The sequence below is a fragment of the Rhinoraja longicauda genome, chromosome 12, assembly GCF_053455715.1.
Source record: "Rhinoraja longicauda isolate Sanriku21f chromosome 12, sRhiLon1.1, whole genome shotgun sequence".
Taxonomy (NCBI): Eukaryota; Metazoa; Chordata; class Chondrichthyes; order Rajiformes; family Arhynchobatidae; genus Rhinoraja; species Rhinoraja longicauda.
In genome coordinates, this window is record NC_135964.1 from 22,977,711 (window position 1) to 22,997,405 (window position 19,695).

Here is a 19,695-nt window from a genome sequence, read left to right on the forward strand (position 1 = left end):
ATTGCAACCTTCTGGAATCAATACCAAATTAGTTCATAAGTCATAGGTGCATAACCCCTGGGACAATCCGATCACCTCTCACTGTTTCTACTGCCCGCATACAAACCCCTCATCCGCAAGACCAAACCCACAATAAAGACGGTCAAAATATGGCCTGAGGATGCCACCCTACAACTCCAGGACTGCTTTGATCGTACCGACTGGGACCTGTTTGCACAACAGGCCACCTACGGTTCAGAGGTAGACTTGGAGGAATACGCATCCACTGTGCTCTCCTACATCAACTGCTGTGTGGAGAATGTCACGGAGGACAAGGAGATAAGGATGTTCCCAAACCGGAAACCCTGGATGAACAAGGAGGTACAGAACCTGCTGAGGGCACGCAACATTGCCTTTAAATCTGGTGACACTTCAGCATACAGTGTTGCCAGATCACACCTGAACAAAGGTATTAAAAGGGCCAAAGACACCCGTAGGCAACGGGTGGAAGACCACTTCAACACCACGGACACCAGAAGCATGTGGCAGGGTGTCAGGGACATCACTGGCTACAAGAGCAGCCCTGCCTGCCCCCATAGCGATATGGCACTGACCAACGAGCTTAACACCTTCTTTGCCCGCTTTGAAACTGGCAAAACCACCTTGAGTGAAAGAACCGCAGCCGAGGCGGTAGGACAGGTCTTGCAACTGAGCACACAGGAGGTACAACGCGCTCTGCAAAGGGTCAACCCACGCAAGGCTGCCAGGACCGGATGGAGTTCAAGGAAGGGTATTGAAGGACTGTGCTGAACAGTTGGCTGAGGTATTCACCAGGATCTTTAACCTGTCATTATCTCTGGTTACGGTCCCCGTGCCTGAAGTCGGCTATCATAATTCCGGTGCCGAAAAAAGCAAAGATCTCCAACCTGAACGACTACCGCCCGGTTGCCCTAACGCCGATAGTCATGAAGTGCTTTGAGAGGCTGGTCCTCTCACACATCAAATCCAGCATCCCTGACTCACTGGACCCACATCAATTTGCATACAGGGCAAATAGATCCACAGAGGACGCCATCTCTCTGGCTCTTCACACTGTCCTGACTCACCTAGAGAGACAGGGCACGTACGTGAGGATGCTATTCATAGACTATAGCTCCGCCTTCAACACGGTCATCCCCACCAAGCTCATCACCAAACTCCACCAGCTAGGCCTCAGCTCGTCATTATGTGACTGGATCCTGGACTTCCTGCTGGAACGACCACAGGCAGTGAGAATGGGCCCGCACCTGTCCTCCACTATCACCCTGAGTACCGGCACACCACAGGGCTGTGTTCTGAGCCCCATGCTCTACTCCCTCTTCACACACGACTGTGTTCCTGCATTCGACACCAACACCATTGTCAAGTTTGCAGATGACACAACGGTGATCGGGCTGATCACCAACGGGGATGAAACAAACTATAGAGCGGAGGTGCAGAACCTGGCGGACTGGTGCTCGGATAACAACCTGTCCCTAAATACCACCAAGACCAAGGAGCTGATCATCAACTTCCGTAGGTCACATAACGGGGAATATGCCCCGATCTCTATCAACGGGGACAGTGTGGAGAGAGTGTCCAGCTTCAAGTTTCTGGGCACTCACATTTCGGAGGACCTAACATGGTCCAATAACACTGCTGCGCTGGTCAAGAAGGCACAACAAAGACTGTTCAACTTAAGAACACTGAAAAAGTCTGGTCTACCCCAACAGCTGCTGACGACCTTCTACCGCTGCACCATCGAGAGCATCCTAACGCATGGCATCCCTGTGTGGTACCTCAGCTGCACGGAGGCAGAAAGGAAAGCTCTACAGCGGGTAGTCCATAGAGCTCAGAGGGCCATCGGAACACAGCTACCAGACTTAGAGGGCATCTACAACACACGATGCCTCAAAAAAGCCACCAGCATCCACAAAGACTCTTCACACCCCTGCAACAGTCTGTTCGAACTCCTTCCATCGGGCAGACGATACAAGGCCTTCTACGCCCGCACCTCCAGACTCAGGAACAGCTTCATCCCCAGGGCCATAGCTGCTATGAACCGGTCCTGCTGAGCCGGATGGCCACAACGCATAGATCAACTTGCACTTTACCCTGTCCAAAACTGTTACAACTGTTACGTTTCGTTGGGTTGCTGCTGTCTAAATTACTTAAATTATTGCATCGTATGGGAGGCGCATTCCCAATCTCGTTGTACCCCTGGGTACAATGACAATAAAGATATATTGTATTGTATTGTATTGTATTAGGCCATTCGGCCTATCGAGTCTACTCTGCCATTCAATCATGGCTAATCTACCTTTGCCTCTCAATTCCATCCCCCTGCCTTCTTCCCTTAACCTTTGACAACCTTATCAAGAACCAGTCAATCTCCGTTTTAAAAATATTGCCAATGATTCAGCCTCCATGGCCACCTATGTCAATGAATTCCACAGATTCACCACCCTCTGACTAATGAAATTCTTCTGTACCTCCTTTCTTACTTTTGTTCTGAGCTACAACAGGCTGGAGTAACTTAGTGGGTCACATGACATCTCTGGAGAACATGACCTATTGTCCACGACCATGAATGAATGAATAAGTTTATTGGCCAAGTATGTACACATACAAGGAATGTGCCTTGGTACTCTGCTCGCAAGTAACAACATAAACATACAGTTAAACAATTAAGAATATCACATAAAACATTAAGAATATAACATTACAGTTTAAACATGTGAATGAAATATTCTCCAGAGATGCTGCATGACCGGCTGAGTTACTCCAACACTTTGAATCTTTTTCTGTAAACCAGCATCTGCAGTTTCTTGGGTCAAAGCAAATGCTACAACTTCAGGTAGCTTACATTATCCATCTGTTGCAGGAATGACAAGCCAATCTGTGTTATTGGCTCAGGGTTTCCTCTCTCCAGTAGAACGGCTCAACCTGTTGGCCTACCTTACTATTCAGCATTTTATAATTTTTACAATCCTTTGTGCTCAAACTTTGAATGTCCTCATATTTAGAGTTTTTATGACCTCACTGGCAGCTAACCTCCAGACTCACCCTAATGTCACTTTGGAGAAACTTCTTCGATGCTATCTATCCGTCCCTCACCTTTAAACCTATTGGTCTCTTCCTTGTTCTGACAAAGGTTTTCAACCTGAAACATTTACTGATTATTTTTTCCACAGATGCTACCTGACCTGCTAAATGTTCTCAGTATTTTCTACCTCAGGTTCAAGTAAATTGATGAAAATCAATGGATGAACACCCACATTCATTGGCCAAATACTTCTAGGTCACTCCTATTGAAAAATGCAAACATACCTCTTTGACAACATTGCTGGTTTCATCCACATTGAACGCAACCTGCAAGTAAACAATTTTGTGATAAACAATATATCTGAGTCATATTCCTATGAATCAATTTACCATATGCAGGTTAAGTCAGAACTAAAACATTGCTAAAGGAGTACATGTAAAAGACAGAAAGAAGGTAGAGAGGAAAGGAGAGAAGGAACCAGAGAGAAAGAGGCAGAGAAACGGAGAGGAGACAGAGAGAAAAGGAGAGGAGGCAGAGAGTTGGAGGGAGAGGGAGGTGGATGCAGGGAGAAATGGAGAGAGGGCAGGTAAATGGAGAGGGGCAAGTAGTTGATGGGGAGGGGGAGGCAGGCAGGCAGTGACAGGCCGATGCCTGGAGGATGGGGCCAACCGAGTGTCATCTCCGCCCAGTACGAGGCCCAGGGCCGCCCCGTGGCAGCCACTCCCAGCTGCGGGTGGGAATCCCGCCACGGGTGAGATGGGCTAACGAGAACATGGAGCTGCCACACGGGATCACCTCATCAGTGGCCTGGAAGTCCTCCATGGCGGCGGCTGCTCTCCGTCCACCGGCCCCGCCCCGTCCCGCCCGGCCCGGCCCGGCCCACTGACGTCACACGGCGGGCCGGCGCAGCGTCACCCGGCGGCCGCCCGCCGCAACTGCAGGCGCGCCCAAAGACACCAGAGATAGACCGACCACTCGACCCTAAAAACCGTAGTAGGTCATGGGTGCATTTCAGCACCATTTTAGTAAGCAGATTCTGTGTGCTGGACTGGGCAGTGTTCACAACTCTGCGATTTCTTCGTATATAAAATGTTTGCAAACAATTATTTTTGTTCAACTTCTTGGGTAAGTTGATAGTTGACATTTATAGCTATTTCTTGAAGAGTTGCTGCTTCGTGATCTTTAAACTTTGGATGTTACTGGTTGAATATTTGCACTAGAGATCCACTCTAGGCCAATTGATCATATTTAATGAACTGTTTTTCTTTGCTTTCTCTGTTAATTTTAATTTCACCTCCACGAGCTGTATCTCTTTTTGTTTTATTTTAAAAAGTCATGCAATACAAGGGAAACTGCACAAAAGAGGGGGCTGGAGAGGGATGGGAGTGAAATGGGCAGAAACAGTAAGAAATAATAAAATCAGAGAAATTAAGTAGGGGAAAACATTAAAAAATAAAAATAACAAAAAAGATGTGAGTTAATAGATGCGATATTTTCTGCATTTAAATGGTATCATCACACATACTGTTCCCCCACAACACTGATTACACTGTAAGCGGCATAGCGAACGGCGGGTTTTGCCTACTAAAATGGCGGACATTGCGCTCGTTTGCATATTACACTTCAGAATTATCGATTTCGACTGAGTGGTTCATCTTGCTCCTCTAGTATCTGTGGACACGCCTGCGCCTCCCCGCTGGGGGGGAGACCTGCCACCAAACTGGGCAGTGGGCAACAATCTTAACATGTTTTTACTGGACAGACGTCACCTGGAGTACTTTCGGCCTTCCACCACTTTGTAAGTGATGTTGAAAAAAATGTGCAGGGTAGAGTTGCAAGCATCATCTCCACTTTAAACAATGTTGGCTCCAATGGTGTTGGTCCACTTGCAATGGAGGGGCCTATCCCACTTCAACAATGTGGAGGAACTAGGGGTTTAAAATGTACAAACTAGGCATAGACTATGTGGGTGGTACTTGCATTCACAGCATGGAAAGGGCCTTTTAAATATATTGATATCATGAGTGCCACTCTGTGCACGCAACCTGTATGGATTTCAAAGGCTCAATGGCGCTTTTAATATCACATGAAAGAAGTGCAAATGCACAGTGAGATTCTTTCCTTACAAACAGTCCAGTAAAATATTCATGTACCTATGCACATCCCCGATTAGCAAATTGTACAGAAATAGTTTATTGATCTTGAGGTGCCATATTTTGGTGCCATTTCAGAGTCTAGTCCACTCTCCGGGTATTATGAGTGGTGCCCATTCCAAGCAGGCCCCAGGCAATTGCAGGCCTCCAGCCATCGCCTTTCCATGGATGTGCGAGTACACCAACGAACCAACGCCTCTCTCCTCGTCCGTCCACCTTTGGGCCGACCTCAAGGTCAGACCGCAGTAGGCCAGACTGTGGTTCCCTCTCCTCCCCTACCGGCCTCGCTCCTCACTCGTCGCATCCATGTCATCACCGGCTCCATCTACCCAATGCACTCCCTGGACTTCGGGGGACGAGTACGGGTTGGCTCGGCGGGCCTCCCCTTCCAGACAGTGATCCACCAGGTTCTCCGAGCAGGGGATGGCTCGGCCGCTTCCCCCTGTAGGTTGTGGTCTGCTGGGTCTTGTGTTCGGTGAACCCCTTCTTGACTTCTCTTGGCAAAGATCACAGTCTACAGAGAATAAGCATTTTCATAGATAGTGTTTGGTGTGTGTGTTCTCCTGGAGTGAGTTCAGCCATCTGTGCAAGGGTTAAAGAGTAATTTTCCAGGATTCTGTTGTTTCCATTGTGCAAATTGCACCTTTTGAGGTTGGGTCAATGATGTATTTGGTTGTACCAAGTCGGAGTTTGGTGTATTTACTCTGTTAATGGTTCATCACTGGTTTTTCTTTTGTGTTCTAAAATTTCAGTTTCTCAATTTTAATTGTCAATTTTAATCATAAGAACACAAAATGGGTAGCACAGTGATGGAGTCGGCCTCAGAGCCAGCAACTCTCAGGTGCTGTCTGAGTGGAGTTTGGACATTCTCCCTGTAACTTTATGGGTGTCCTCCCACATCCCAAAGTCATGTGGACTGGTCGGTTAATTACCCACTGTAACTTGCCAGTAGAGTTTAGGAGAGTGGTACCATCTGGGGGATGTTGATGAGAATATGGGGAGAATATAATGGGATTAATGTAGGATTGATGGTTGTTTGATAGTCGGTGTGGGCTTGGTGGGCTAAAGAGCATGTGTTCCATGCTGTTTCTCACTATGACAGGAAAATTCTTCTGTGCCACCTCCCATAACCATCAATTCCTCAGTCTTTCCAATATTTATCTCTCTCCATCTTCAATGCACCATGATCTGGTCTCCACCATCCTCTGGGTCACAACATTCCAGATATTCACTATCCTCTGAGAAAGATAGTTTCTCTTCATCTCAAGTTTAAATGACGGGGCCCTTATTTTGTTATATTTTTCCTTATAACTTCCCTCCAATGAAAACAACTACACATCTACCCTGTCTAGATCCCATTGGACCTTATGCATTTGAATGAAGTCATCTTTCATTCTGCTAAAAAACAAGCAATACAGATCCAAACTGTCTGGCCTATCTTATGCCTTCTTGCAGATTCTTGTGTCCTCTTGTAGATTCTTGTACCTCGCCTTTCTAGTTGGGACAATCCTCTCATCGCAGGAATCAGCTCGGAAAATATTTTCTCAACCACCTCTTGTGCTACTATAAGGTAGACACAAAATACTGGAGTAACTCAGCAGAACAGGAAGCATCTCTGGATAGAAGTAGATGTTCCACTGCGTTACTCCAGCATTTTGTGTCTATCTTTGGTGTAAACCAGCATCTGCAGATCCTTCCTTCATATTTCCTGTATTACTATATACATTATTAGGTGTAAGAGGATCAAAACTGGGCACAGGTGTAACAAAACTTCACTATTCCTAAACTCAAACCCCTTTGCAATAATCTAGGGGTATTCACTAATTATATCCACCTCTCCATGTAAAAAGGGCCCATTTATTCCAACTCTTTGTTCTCTTTGCAACAGAATCAGAATATAAGATTTCCTTTTTGTTACAACCAGACATCCTATTAAAGTAGAAACCCAGTAAAAGCTCAGTTGGGCCATTTGGGCTTTGTCATTAAAATGGGTTTTTTTTCTGCATGGGTCTAGCACCCTCCCCTCCCTCACTCCATCCCCTCTTCTTCCCTACCCACTCCCCCCTTCCCCTCCCACACCCCAGACACCCACTCCATCCCCCCTTATCTCCTCCCTCCATTCTTAGGGGCCCGTCGGGTTTCCATTGTGACGTGGAACATGGAGATATTACTGCGCATGGGCGGCTGACGGGCACAGCAAGTGGAAAAGGGATTTATTAAAGTTTAAAATGTGAATAACAAAATATAACAATTTTAACGTTAATAGGATTTCTTGATGCAGGAATTTTCAACATCAGCATCATTTCCCCTTTTCACAACAGGAAGGAGTTGGCGAAAATCGCCACAACAAAAAGGTAAGAATGCCGCCAAAAGGCTCATCGTTCTTTTTGCATAGATGGCGAAGAGTTCTGTCCACCACTTCAAAGCTCTCCCTCCTAATCATTGGGCACTCATCCCGAACAATCAGTCTCACACTCCTGATCAAATGAACCATGTTGGAGTTCTTCTAAATGTTGCACATGGTATTATCGGTCACTTCGATGGGTATCTTGAATCGAGAATGTGCAGTTCTTCCACCAGGCATCAGTGTAGCTGCTATACCAGAGGATGCTACAGCAAAAGCAACATCAACTTGACCTCGAACTTTGGAGAGGATCATATTGGTGAGAATTGTTTTGCCCATTCCTGCTGGTGTATCAATGAAAAACATTGAAGGAATATTCCTTTCCAAGCAGCTACACACATGGTCATACACTGCTCTTTGCTCAGCATTCAGCAGAGGTTCCTTCTCTTCTACAAATCACTGTTGTTCAGGTCTATTGTACTGCAGTTCACTCAGCAATTCTGGATTGTCACCATCAAGGTTCATCCTTCCATGTCTTGGTAGTGGCACATGAAAGTATCCCAGTGTCTTGTTGTAATTCACAAGCTTGTCTTGAATATACAACAGAGCATGATCATGATGCCTCTCATCAATCATGATATTTGGATCATCGATTGTTCTCCGTTCTCTTTGAAGGTAATCTTCAGACATTGAATTCTTGAAGCGATCCCATAATTGTCGAGGTGTTGATCTCAGCAATCGTCAGCAAAACAAACAAATCTCTCATTGCTTCGGGGAGTCTTGTCCGTTCAGCATCTTCCATCGTCTGTTGCCAATGGTCGTCAGTTTGCAACAAACCTCTTTCTATGCAGACGTCTTTGAAGGAAGGAAGAATATGTCCATCATGTGTTCTCGATGAATCGAAGGATACTGGCCCTTTTACGTGATGGAGAAGCAGTCTCAAATAGTAGAGGTCACATCTCAAGTAGTAGAGGTGAATCGGGCAGTGCCCTAGCTTATGGAAGGACTATTCAGAATCCTAATAACAGATGGGGATCTGCCCAAAAAGAGCAGGGAGGAAGGACCCTTCTTCAGACTCTACTGCTGGTAACTGCTGGATCTTTTCTGCATCAGGCATCTGGATCCTCTTCCATTTGTGCAGAGATATATCCGGGGTAGGGGTAGGCACGACAGGGGCATGGAAACAGGCAATTAGCAATATTAAACACGAGCAGTGCATAATGTGTATAATGTTGCTGAGTAATAGGTTCTTATCCAGTGGTCAAATTAAAATCTTTGCACATCCCACTAATGTGGCATTACAATCTCCCATGAAATTTCATCTTAAATGCGTTTAATTCTAATGCTTTGATTTAGGAAAGTTTCTAGTTTTTGGTCATTTTACATTGCTAATCAAAGATTTTCGCTAAAATCTATTTTCATAAAATTGTCTCCATTCTTTACAGATCTTCCACAACTCGTGTGTTGTTCATTGAGGGTCTTCTGATACTGAACTGATTCTGAATGACTGACACTTCCAGGTGGACCATTTGAAAGGGATTGTGTAATGTGCTGCAACATAGCAACTGTTCCACTGAAATTTGTGCAAAATTCAATTTTAGATGGTAAGATGGTAAGAATTATGTGCCCGGGTCTCTGGCACTGTAAGGCAACAACTTTACCGCAGCGCCACGATGCCGCCCATATGGGTAAATAATAATTACCCATTTATTATTATAAATTTACCCATATGGGCGGCATCGTGGCGCTGCGGTAAAGTTGTTGCCTTACAATGCCAGAGACCCGGGTTCAATCCTTGGTGCTCTGGTTTTCTCCCATTCCAAAGACATACAAGTTTTGTAGGTTAAATAGCTTTTGTAAATTGTCCCTAGTGTGTGGGATAGAACTAGTATGTGGATGATCATTGCTCAGCGCAAACTCGGTGTGCCGAAGGACCTGTTTCTACACTACATCTCTAAACTAAATTGAGCAGAAAGCAGTCATCACCAGTCATGCAGTCATGGCCAGCAATTATAACCCGTCTCTAATTGCTCATGAGAAAATGGTGTGAACCACCTACCCCTCACCACCCACCACTCACCACCTCGGTGATGGGAGTTGCATATTGCTTTTGGGTAGGGAGTTCCACAGTTTGGACCTGGTAATGATGAAGGAACAATTAGAACGGTTTGTGATGCAGGGGTTCCTGCAGGTGGCAGTGAAGACGTTCCGATTTGCTTGCTGCTCTTGCACTTCTTGTCAGTAGAAGGATTAACTGCAGCACATTTGCAGATAGCATACACTGAAGCAACAAGATAACAGTGCATGAGGGTATAAATGTTTAAAGTGGTGGATGGTATGCCACTGTAACAGGCTGCTTTGTTCTGGATGCAGTTGAAGTTCTTTAATATTATTGAGCTATACTCAATATCATGTTTGACATCTTCAGTAGTTGGAAGGCATTAATGTCCTTGGCTGATCCCTTGTTTTAAGTGGTCAAAGGGAGGTTCAATAACCTACAAACAACCCTTTTATTCTCCCTTTCTCCTCCCCCACCCCCGTTCCCTGTGCTCCACCTGGACTCGCACCTACTTCTCCCCTTCCCCCTCCCCTCCCACCTATATTCCTTCCTCTGGCTTCATTTGTACCTCTTCTATCCTCATCTCACAGTTTTTGTCTTTTCATCTCTGGCCTTTGTCCAATGATCTGCCTAATCCCCATCCCCACCCCCTCACTTGTATCCACCTATCATTCAGGCTTTATCCTGTCCCAGCTTTCTGCTTCCCCTTCCCCACTACAATCAGCCTGAAGAAGGGTCCTGACCCAAAACATCACATATCCATGTTCTCTAGAGATGCTGCATGACCCACTTAGTTACTCCAGCACATTGTATTTTTTTCCCCATGTTTTAAGTCTTTTGTAGATAGGTGTACACATACGTGATGTGCGATTCTTTGTAGATAGGTTTACACATACGTGATGTGTGACTCAGCTTGTGTTTCACAGCAATCAAATACCCACAATGTCATCTTTGTCGCAGGACCAGTGATATCCTATCTGATCATCCATCCATCCATCCAGGGATTTCCTTCAGAGTTACTGATAACAAGGTTTGGCAGTGCCATTTAATACTGATCAAATAATTCACCAGTTCCTACTACACCAACTACATTCTTCAGTTGAAGATGTGATCATGTCCTGGGAAACGTTTGTCACTATTGGCTGTATCTTGTCATTATTTCTGTCCACAAGCCTTAGCCATTCTAAAATAATTTACATTTTCGTCACACTTTACTTCTCTGAATTTACTGCCTTCCTTACATATTTCCCTCCATGTGCAGTCTCTTAAACAGATTCACAAACTTCCTCCATTACTGAGATTCTCAGCTCCAATGGCATTCGTCTCCAAAATGACCATCTACAAGTGTAGGAAGGAACTGCAGATGATGGTTTAAACCAAAGATAGACACAAAATGCTAGAGTAACTCAGCAGGACAGGCAGCATCTCTGGAGGGAAGGAATGGGTGATTTTTCAGGTTGAGACCCTTCTGAAGGGATGCTGCCTGTCCCGCTGAATTATTCCAACATTTTGTGTCTATCTTCGACCATCTATAAGTACTTGTCTGTACCTCATGATGTTGTTTCTCAAGTAGGTTCTGTTCCCCACTTACCCCCACCCAAACCCTGCATGTATTTATCCACATTAGCTCTCATTTCCACCAATGAATGTCCAATTCCTTTAAAACTTTTTCGTTCCATCTCTATAAACAACTTTTCTCATATCTTCATCCTCACTAGTCACTTTGTCTTCAACCATCATAGACTATATGCTGGAATCAATTTTCAATCCGGGTGCTCTAGATTCCTTCCCACATCCCAAAGACGAGCGGGTTTGTCAGTCAATTGGCCCTTGTAAATTGCCTCTAATGTGTAGGGAGTGGATGAGAAAGTCAGAGAGTTGTGAATCTGTGGAATTCTCTGCCTCAGAAGGTAGCGGAGGCCAATTGTCTGAATGCATTCAAGAGAGAGCTAGATAGAGCTCTTCAGGATAGCGGAGTCAGGGGGTATGGGGAGAAGGCAGGAACGGGGTACTGATTAAGAATGATCAGCCATTGAATGGTGGTGCTGGCTTGAAGGGCCGAATGACCTCCTCCTGCACCTATTGTCTTGTCTTGTCTAGAAAGTGGGAATAACATGGAACTAATGTAAATGGGTGATCAGCGGTCTCCGTGGACTTGGTGGGCTGAGGGGCTTGTTTCTATGCTGTATCTCTTAAACTAAATCCCTGTACATCTCATGTGTAGGGAAGAAGTGCAAATCCTGGTTTAAATCGAAGGTGGACACAAAATGTCACCCATTCCTTCTCTCCAGAGATGCCGCCTGTCCCGCTGAGTTACTCCAGCATTTTGTGTCTGCCCTGTGCATCCCAACTGCATTTGGATACTGTACTAAGCAGCGAATGATCAACAGCAACATAAGTGAAACGGAACCAAGTCAGGTGATTTAAGATCCCTTCATTGACTGGCTTGTGAGGCGAATGGGATCGGAGGGTTTCCATGGATTAGTAGGTAGTGCCAATTGCATCACATTCTCTTTCTGAACTGTTTGTCCAAATTCAAGAGACGTTGTCTTGGGGGCGACAGACAGGAGGCTAAAGTTTCGAACCTTACATCGACGCCAGTCGGATTCCCTCCCGTAAGTCTCAAACTGGCCACAGCAGCGCTGGCAAAGGACCCACCCCTTTTAAGGCAGGGATCCCCAGACTGGAGGTTCATGTTCAGATCAGTGTGAAAGAAAAGCAGGAACACGGAAGAGTAAAAACGATCCACAGCTGCTTGAGCCTAACCCCCGAGATCGCGGCCAGTGTAGCACTGAGAAGAGTGTGGCGAGCAGCAGTGATATAGGGCGCTGCGCTGGATCCCCAGTCTCGGTGCCTCGCTACAAACACCGCGTTACAAGGTGAGACACCTCTTACATGGACTTGATTTGGTCATTGGTGGAAGCGGCTTTTGCACAGGACGCGTTGGGTTTTATGTCTGGCGTGTGGAGCTGAGTGGGAAGTAATGTGACGGCCTCTGCGTTTGTATCCAGCATTGGTCGACCAGAGAAAGCTGGTGGCAGGGTTGCGGTGGCCAGGCTTGCACTCTCGAGCTCAGGGCGAAGGTATTCGGAATAGATGGGGTTTTAAACCACGATACGAGTCTGGATCTGGGCTGCCCCCTGTGGCAGTGAACGTGAAATTCTGGGGGATGGACTGTCTCTGTTAACAGTTGTGTGAAGCAGTCCCGACCCGGGGTAAGGATGTTCTCCGAGTGTTGCAGCCGCAGCGACAGCCCGTGAGTCCGCAAGGGAGAGTAGAATGGGAGGGGGTTTGGAGCAGAGAGGGCTCGCTCGAATGCACCTCCACACAGCTGGATATTGTTTGTTTTCGGTAGTTTGTATTCCGGCTCCGTCATTTTGAATACTGTTAATTACTCAAATGTTAACCAGAAAATCGCAGTCAAATGTTGTTGTTTGTAGACCTTGTCTGGCTGTACTGAAGGAGTATTGATGCTTTTCCTACTGATAAGTTTCCAGCGTTACCGAATGCACCAGCGAGTTATCCCTTTTTCTTAGTTTTTCATGCAGCTGTTTAGTATTTTCCTGGCCTGCACAGATGCCAAAGGCAAGTGAAGTAGTTATAGTTATTTTTAGCTAACATCAATTTAATTTTGTCTTGCAAAAAAAGTTACTCCTCGAAAATTAGGACGAGATTAAATGTTTTTGTTAACCTGTTTGTCTGGAAGATGAAAATATACATAATGCCACCCTTGTAGCTATGCAAAGTCTAAGGTGTATATTTTGGCTGCAGACTTTTGATTAGTTGTATAGGACGTTGGCGAGGCACCATTTGGAATATTGTGCACAGCTGGGTCACCCTGTTATAGGAAGGATGTTGTTAAATTGGAATGAGTGCAGAGAAGATTTACAAGGATGTTGCCAGGACTCGAGGCCGTGAGCTATGGGGAGAGATGGAGCAGGCTCGGACTTTATTCCTTGGAGCACAGGGAATAGGTAATCTTATAGAGGTGTATAAAATTATGGGAAGTAGATGGGAATAGAGACCAGAGATCTTTGTACTGCAAGGGCGTCTTTGTATTTGACTATCTTTGTATTTGACTATCTATGCATTTGAACTTTTGCATACAAATGCGAGTGTAAACCCTTTTGCACATGAGGTTTCTCCAAAGTTCTGGGAGAGAATTTTGTATGGAATAGAGATGATGTTTAAAATGCTGGCAATTTCTGAATTTCTCAGATTCGTGAAATTAAACATTGAGATCCTGCTACTTCATGACATAAACTGTTTAATATTCAGTATTGGTTCAATTTAGCACAATTAAAATGTCTAAAATCTAACACGTTAACACAGCTGTTATAGGCGAGGTAGAGGTGAGAGTAAAAGAGGAGGGGGTGTTGCTCTGATTAAGGAGAATGTCACCGCAGTAGTCCGAGATGGTTCCTCCAGTGAGACTATCTTGGTGGAGCTGAAAAATAAAAAGATGATGATCAGCTAATTGGGAGTGTACTACAGACCCCCAAATAGTCAACGAGAACTAGAAGAACATGTATGCCAGGAGTTTTCTGGCAGCAGCAAGACTAATAGGGCTTTCAGAGTCAGGGATTTTAACTTTCCCAAAATAGATTTGGGCTGTCATAGTGCCAAGGGATTAGACAGGGTGGAACTTGTCAAATATGTCCAGCAAAGTTTCCCATGGCAGTCTGTCGAGGGCCTTACAAGTGAGAGGGCAATCCTGATCTACTCTTAGGAAATTAGAGTAGGAAAGGCAGGTGCCTGAAGTGTCTGGGGGCAAGTCTTTTGGGGCCTGTGACCACTGTTCTATTGGCTTTAAAATAGTTATGAATAAGTTTAACTTAATCTGTGTTAGGTAAGAAATGTGGTAGAAATCATATGGAAGAATGTGGGGATTGTCCAAAGTTACTTGGTAATGAGGTCAACTCTCAGACTGGGGGCTGCACGGTGGCACAGCAGTAGAGTTGCTGCCTTCCAGCACCAGACCCAAATAGGCAAATAGTGTCTGTGGGCAAGCCTTTCATGGTCTGGTTTGGCTGAGCCACCAAGCACGACATCTGGACGCTGCAACGGATCATTCGCTCAGCTGAGAAGGTTGTTGGCTGCAACCTCTCTTCCCCCCCCCCATTGACGAACTGTACACTGCAAGGACCAGGAAGCGAGCGGGCAAGATCATCTCTGACCCCTCTCCCCTGGCCACAAAATCTTTGAATCACTTCCCTCCGAAGGCGACTCCAGACTGTCAAAGCAGCCACAGCCAGACATAAAAATATATATTTTCCACGAGTAGTAGTTCTACTCAATAACCAAAGTCTGTAGTCTCTTTTTTGCTCTGGTTTATTTTGACCGTAATGTTGTATCCTTATTGTTTTGATGTGTGTGTTTATGTTTAATTATTTTTAATTGTTAACTGTATGTTTGTGTTGTCATTTGTGAGCGGAGCACCAAGGCACATTCCCTGTATATGCACATACTTGGCCAATAAACATTCATTCATCAGTGCTGGGCCCTGTGCTGTTTGTGGTTTATATCAACATTTGGGTGAGAATGTACAAGACATGATTAATAAGCTTGCAATGACACTAAAGTATCATAGATAGCAAAGATGGTTATCAAAAATAGCAGCATGATGTTTATCGACTGGGTAAATGGGCGGAGGAATGATTACTGGAGGTTAATACTGATAAGTGCAAGCTGGTGCATTTTGGGAAGTCAAACCAGGGTAGGACCTTCACAGTAAATGGCAGGGCCTTGGGGAGCGTTGCAGAGCAGAGAGACCAAGAAGGATGATGAGTACATGGGACGAGCTGCCAAAGGAGGTTGTTGAGGCAGGTACTATATCATTTGGACCAGTACATGGATAGAAAAGGTTTAGAGGCAAATGGGCCAAATATAGGACTAGATGGGGCATTTTTGTCGGCGTGGGTAAGTTGGGCCAAAGGGTTTGTTTCTGTGCTGTATGATTCTATGACTCCATTCCCACCAATTCCCACATCAAGAAGTGGCTTGGACTCCAGCGTTGCCTCAGCAATATCGGCTTGTATGGACACAGCGCTCTGGAATTGCTTGTCTCTAGCCTCATAGAAGAATACAAATGCACCAAAGTGAGGCTGGACATGACCCTGACCGAGTCTCAAGATGATGCGGTATGAGCGGCTGCTCCCAGACTAGCAACTGGGAGGAAATGGACTCCATCGGAGGCTGTACAGCAAGCAAAATCTGCTCTCGGGCACAGCGACATTGTAGGACAGCTGCAGCAGGGAAGAGGTGGAATTGGACTCGGGACAAGTCGACCCACATGGCACAAGGCAACATCCATCCAGAGAAGAAAGCTGGTAGTTGCTGAGGTCCGTCAACAAGAGGAGGCAGAGAGATGTGCAAATGCAGTCTCGTAGTCCAAACAGGGCCAGTGGACTACCTGGGAAAACCTGGAGCATCATAGACTTAACTGGAAGGATCTGTGGGAGATGGAAGGAAGCCGTCTTAGCGTCATCATCAGAGCCACCTACGATGTTCTTCCCACACTCAAGAACCTGAACCAGTGGCTTGGAGCAGATCCATCATGTTCTCTCTGCCAAACCCCAGCAACATTAAGGCACATCCTCACTGGTTGCAAAACCAGTCTTTCACAAAGCCGCTACACATGGAGGCACAATCAGGTCCTGCGACAACTGGCGATTACCTTGGAAGGTAGGAGAACTGCCACCAATGCCCTCCCTCCCCCAATGGCTGGTTTCTTGAAAACCACCCATTTTGTAAGAGCAGGACAATTTCCAGAGAAGCCATTTGCAAGAAAGGAACCGACCCTCCTGGACACTGCCCGGGACTGGAAAATGCAGGCTGATCTAGATCCGAAGCTCATATTTCCACCAGAGATCATCACAACTAATCTCGGGCTGGACCCGATCTTGTGGTCAACCTCGCAGAATTCCCTGTACATCGTGGAGTTAACTGTGCCTTGGGAGGCTGCAGTTGGTGAAGCGCATGAACGGAAATGCCTGAAGTATTCAGACTTAGCAGCCGAGGCAAAACAACGTGGCTGGCGTGCCCAGGTGCTCCCTGTAGAGGTTGGTTGTACAGGGTTTGTAGCCATGTCAACAACCAGACTCCTGAAGGGAATGGGAGTTCGAGGACAGGCCTTCCGGCAAGCCGTCAGGTCGCTGTCAGAGGCTGCCAAGCGAAGCAGCTACTGGCTGTGGCTGAAGAGGAAAGACTCCAACTGGGCTGCAAAATGACCAGCAAGAGGGGTAAAAAACGGAGGGGAGCGCACCTGGGACGCCAGGTATCGCTGTTGAGCCCTCTGGAGGTGTCATGGGCCTATCAACGACACACCAAGGAAGGAGGGTTCCCACCTGATGACCCCAATAAAGTCTTTACCCCTACCCCCACTCAAGAGATTAAGAAGGTGCCGATTACAGTAGGGTTTGTAATACCAAGTCCTATAAGCTCAACAACAGTGAGCGGAGCACCAAGGCACATTCCTTGTATATGCACAAACTTGGCCAATAAACATATTCATTCATCAGTGCTGGGCCCTGTGCTGTTTGTGGTTTATAATCAACATTTGGGTGAGAATGTACAAGACATGATTAATAAGCTTGCAATGACACCAAAGTATCATAGATAGCAAAGATGGTTATCAAAAATAGCAGCATGATGTTTATCGACTGGGTAAGTGGGCGGAGGAATGATTACTGGAGGTTAATACTGATAAGTGCAAACTGGTACATTTTGGGAAGTCAAACCAGGGTAGGACCTTCACAGTAAATGACAGGGCCTTGGGGAGTGTTGCAGAGCAGAGAGACCGAGAAGGACGATGAGTACATGGGATGAGCTGCCAAAGGAGGTTGTTGAGGCAGGTACTATAACATTTGGACCAGTACATGGATAGACAAGGTTTAGAGGCAAATGGGTCAAATATAGGACTAGATGGGGCATTTTAGTCAGCGTGGTTAAGTTGGGCCAAAGGGCTTGTTTCTGTGCTGTATGATTCTATGACTCCATTCCGACCACAGATGCTACCTGGCAAACTGAGTTCCACCAGCACTTTATGTTTTGCTCAAAATTCCACCATCTGCAGTTCCCTGCATCTCCATGTACCTGGGATTGCCTGGGATTGGCAGAACAGTTGTGTAGTGCTGCTGAACTCCATGAGGAGTTCATATATTTGATCTTTGTCAGCCAAGCCCCATTGAAGAGGGCCAGGTGTTCAAAATCCATATTTGTGTGGGAATCCCAAACTTCATGACACTTGCAGAGGAAATGCTGGCAATAAACAACAGTTTTGTTGTGTTCCAATTAAGTAAAAAGCTGTTTAGGTATCCGGGCAGCTTTCATGACATAGACTATGACACCAGTACATTAATAAATACAAACCACAATGTACATTATGTACATTAGCTGTCATGTATCATAATTATCTGATGAAGCTGACAAATTAATTTAATTTTGTACACATACGTCGAGCATTTACCCTTGCAACGCAATGCTGCTTTAAAAGTAGAACATCAAGGACAGAATACGACTGCAATATAAAATGGAATAAATACAAAAAATGCTAGAAACACTCTGCAGGTCAGGCAGCATCTGAAGGAAAATAATCTATTTCAGATTCAATCTCTTTATTAGAACAGGGAAAGAGAGGAAAGAACAAAACACAAACTGCCTGAGGAACTCAGCAGGTCAGGCAGCATCTGTGGAGGAATGGACAGGAAACATTTCAGGTTGGGACCTTTCCTCAGAGAGAAACGAGGTTGGTTTTATGTAGCAGAGATGTTGGGGGAGGGTATTTGATTTTGAAAGATACAGCAAAGAAACAGGCCCTTCGGCCAACTAAGTCCAGGCCGACCATTGATCCCCCATTGACACTAGTCACTTTAGTAAAGTTTTCTCACTTTCTCATTCATTCCCTTCACACTGGGGAAAATTATACAGAGGCCAATTAACCTACAAATACATGTGTCTTTGAGATGTAGGAGGAAACCGGAGCACCTGGGGGTCTCTGGCACCATATTGATTGTGAGGCAGCAGCTCTAGCAGCTCTACCAGCTGCACTGCTGTGCAGAACAAAATGAAAAACTCTGTTAGGGTGAAACTATGATGAGCTAATGTTGGAGTTAAGAAGTACTTAAGATCGGTGTGAGCTTCTGGGCTTGTGTAATGTTTTGCTAATGCTAAGGCTGTAGGATCTGCCCAGCTGGCAAGACTCTACAAAAACAAAGAGCCAAAGTGGTGACAGGCAGACATGGCCAGATCCAAAACAAAGTGGAGAAATGTTATCTAAAGTTGGAGAATTCAATATTGAATTCTACATTGTGCCCATATGAAGTGAGGGGTAATACCTCAGTCTAGTGTTCAGCCACATTGTAACAGTGCCGAGGACCACAGTGCAGAAAAGGCAGAGTTGTATATATGATTTGGGCAAAAATCCACGTGGCTGATTAGTAAATTTGTATACGATATGAAAATTGGTGCAGTTGTGGATAGTGAGGAAGGTTGTCAAAAGATGCAGCAGAATATCGATCAGCTGGAAACATGGGTGGAGAAAAGGCAGATTTAGTTTAATCCGGAAGAATGAGAGGTATTGCATTTCAGGAAGTTAAATGTAAGAGGAAAGTATTCAGTAAATGGCAGGACCCTAGGGAGCATTAATGTACAGAGGGGTTTTATAGTGCAAGTCCGTAGCTCTGTAACGGCTATCTGTACATTGTGGACGGCTTGATTGTAATCATGTACAGTCTCTCTGCTGGCTGGATAACATGTAACAAAAATAGCTTTTCACTGTACCTTGGTACACGTGACAATAAACTAAACAAAACAAAACAAAATGAAGTGGCAACACCGGTAGATGGGGTCGTAAAGGAGGTTTTTGACATACTTGCTTTTATCTGATCGGGGCATTAAGTTTAAGTTGGCAATTCATGTTGCAATGCTAAAAAACTTTGGTTATGCTGTATTTGGCGAGTGCTGTTCTGGTGTCGCAGTACAGGAAGGATATGGAGGCTTTGGAGATGGTGCCCAAAAGGTTCACTGGGATCTCGTTTGGATTGTGGTGTATTAGCTAGGAGAGGTTCATCAAAATTGGATTGTTTCCTCTGGAGCA

At 45.5% G+C, this 19,695-nt stretch overlaps 2 protein-coding genes across 5 annotated transcripts in view; one reads left to right on the plus strand and one right to left on the minus strand.

The window, feature by feature from the left end:
• Window positions 1-3,957, minus strand: part of LOC144598436 (dynein light chain Tctex-type 1-like) — an 8,884-nt gene extending 4,927 nt beyond the window's left edge. The window contains exons 1-2 of the mRNA XM_078408579.1: window positions 3,839-3,957; window positions 3,328-3,369 (exon numbers count right to left, since the gene is read on the minus strand). Coding sequence (XP_078264705.1) covers window positions 3,328-3,369; window positions 3,839-3,865 — 69 coding nt within the window. The 5' untranslated portion in view covers window positions 3,866-3,957. The remainder of the gene's footprint in view (window positions 1-3,327; window positions 3,370-3,838) is intronic.
• Window positions 3,958-12,075: 8,118 nt separating this feature from the next.
• The window catches only part of sytl5 (synaptotagmin-like 5), a 134,743-nt gene continuing 127,123 nt past the window's right edge, over window positions 12,076-19,695 (plus strand). For 2 of the 4 annotated variants that reach the window (XM_078409170.1, XM_078409174.1), the window contains exon 1: window positions 12,076-12,478. The gene's annotated coding sequence lies outside the window, so the exon portion shown is untranslated. Of the gene's footprint in view, window positions 12,479-12,719; window positions 12,856-19,695 lie in introns of those variants that run through there. The other 2 variants (XM_078409172.1, XM_078409171.1) reach the window with 2 other exon arrangements.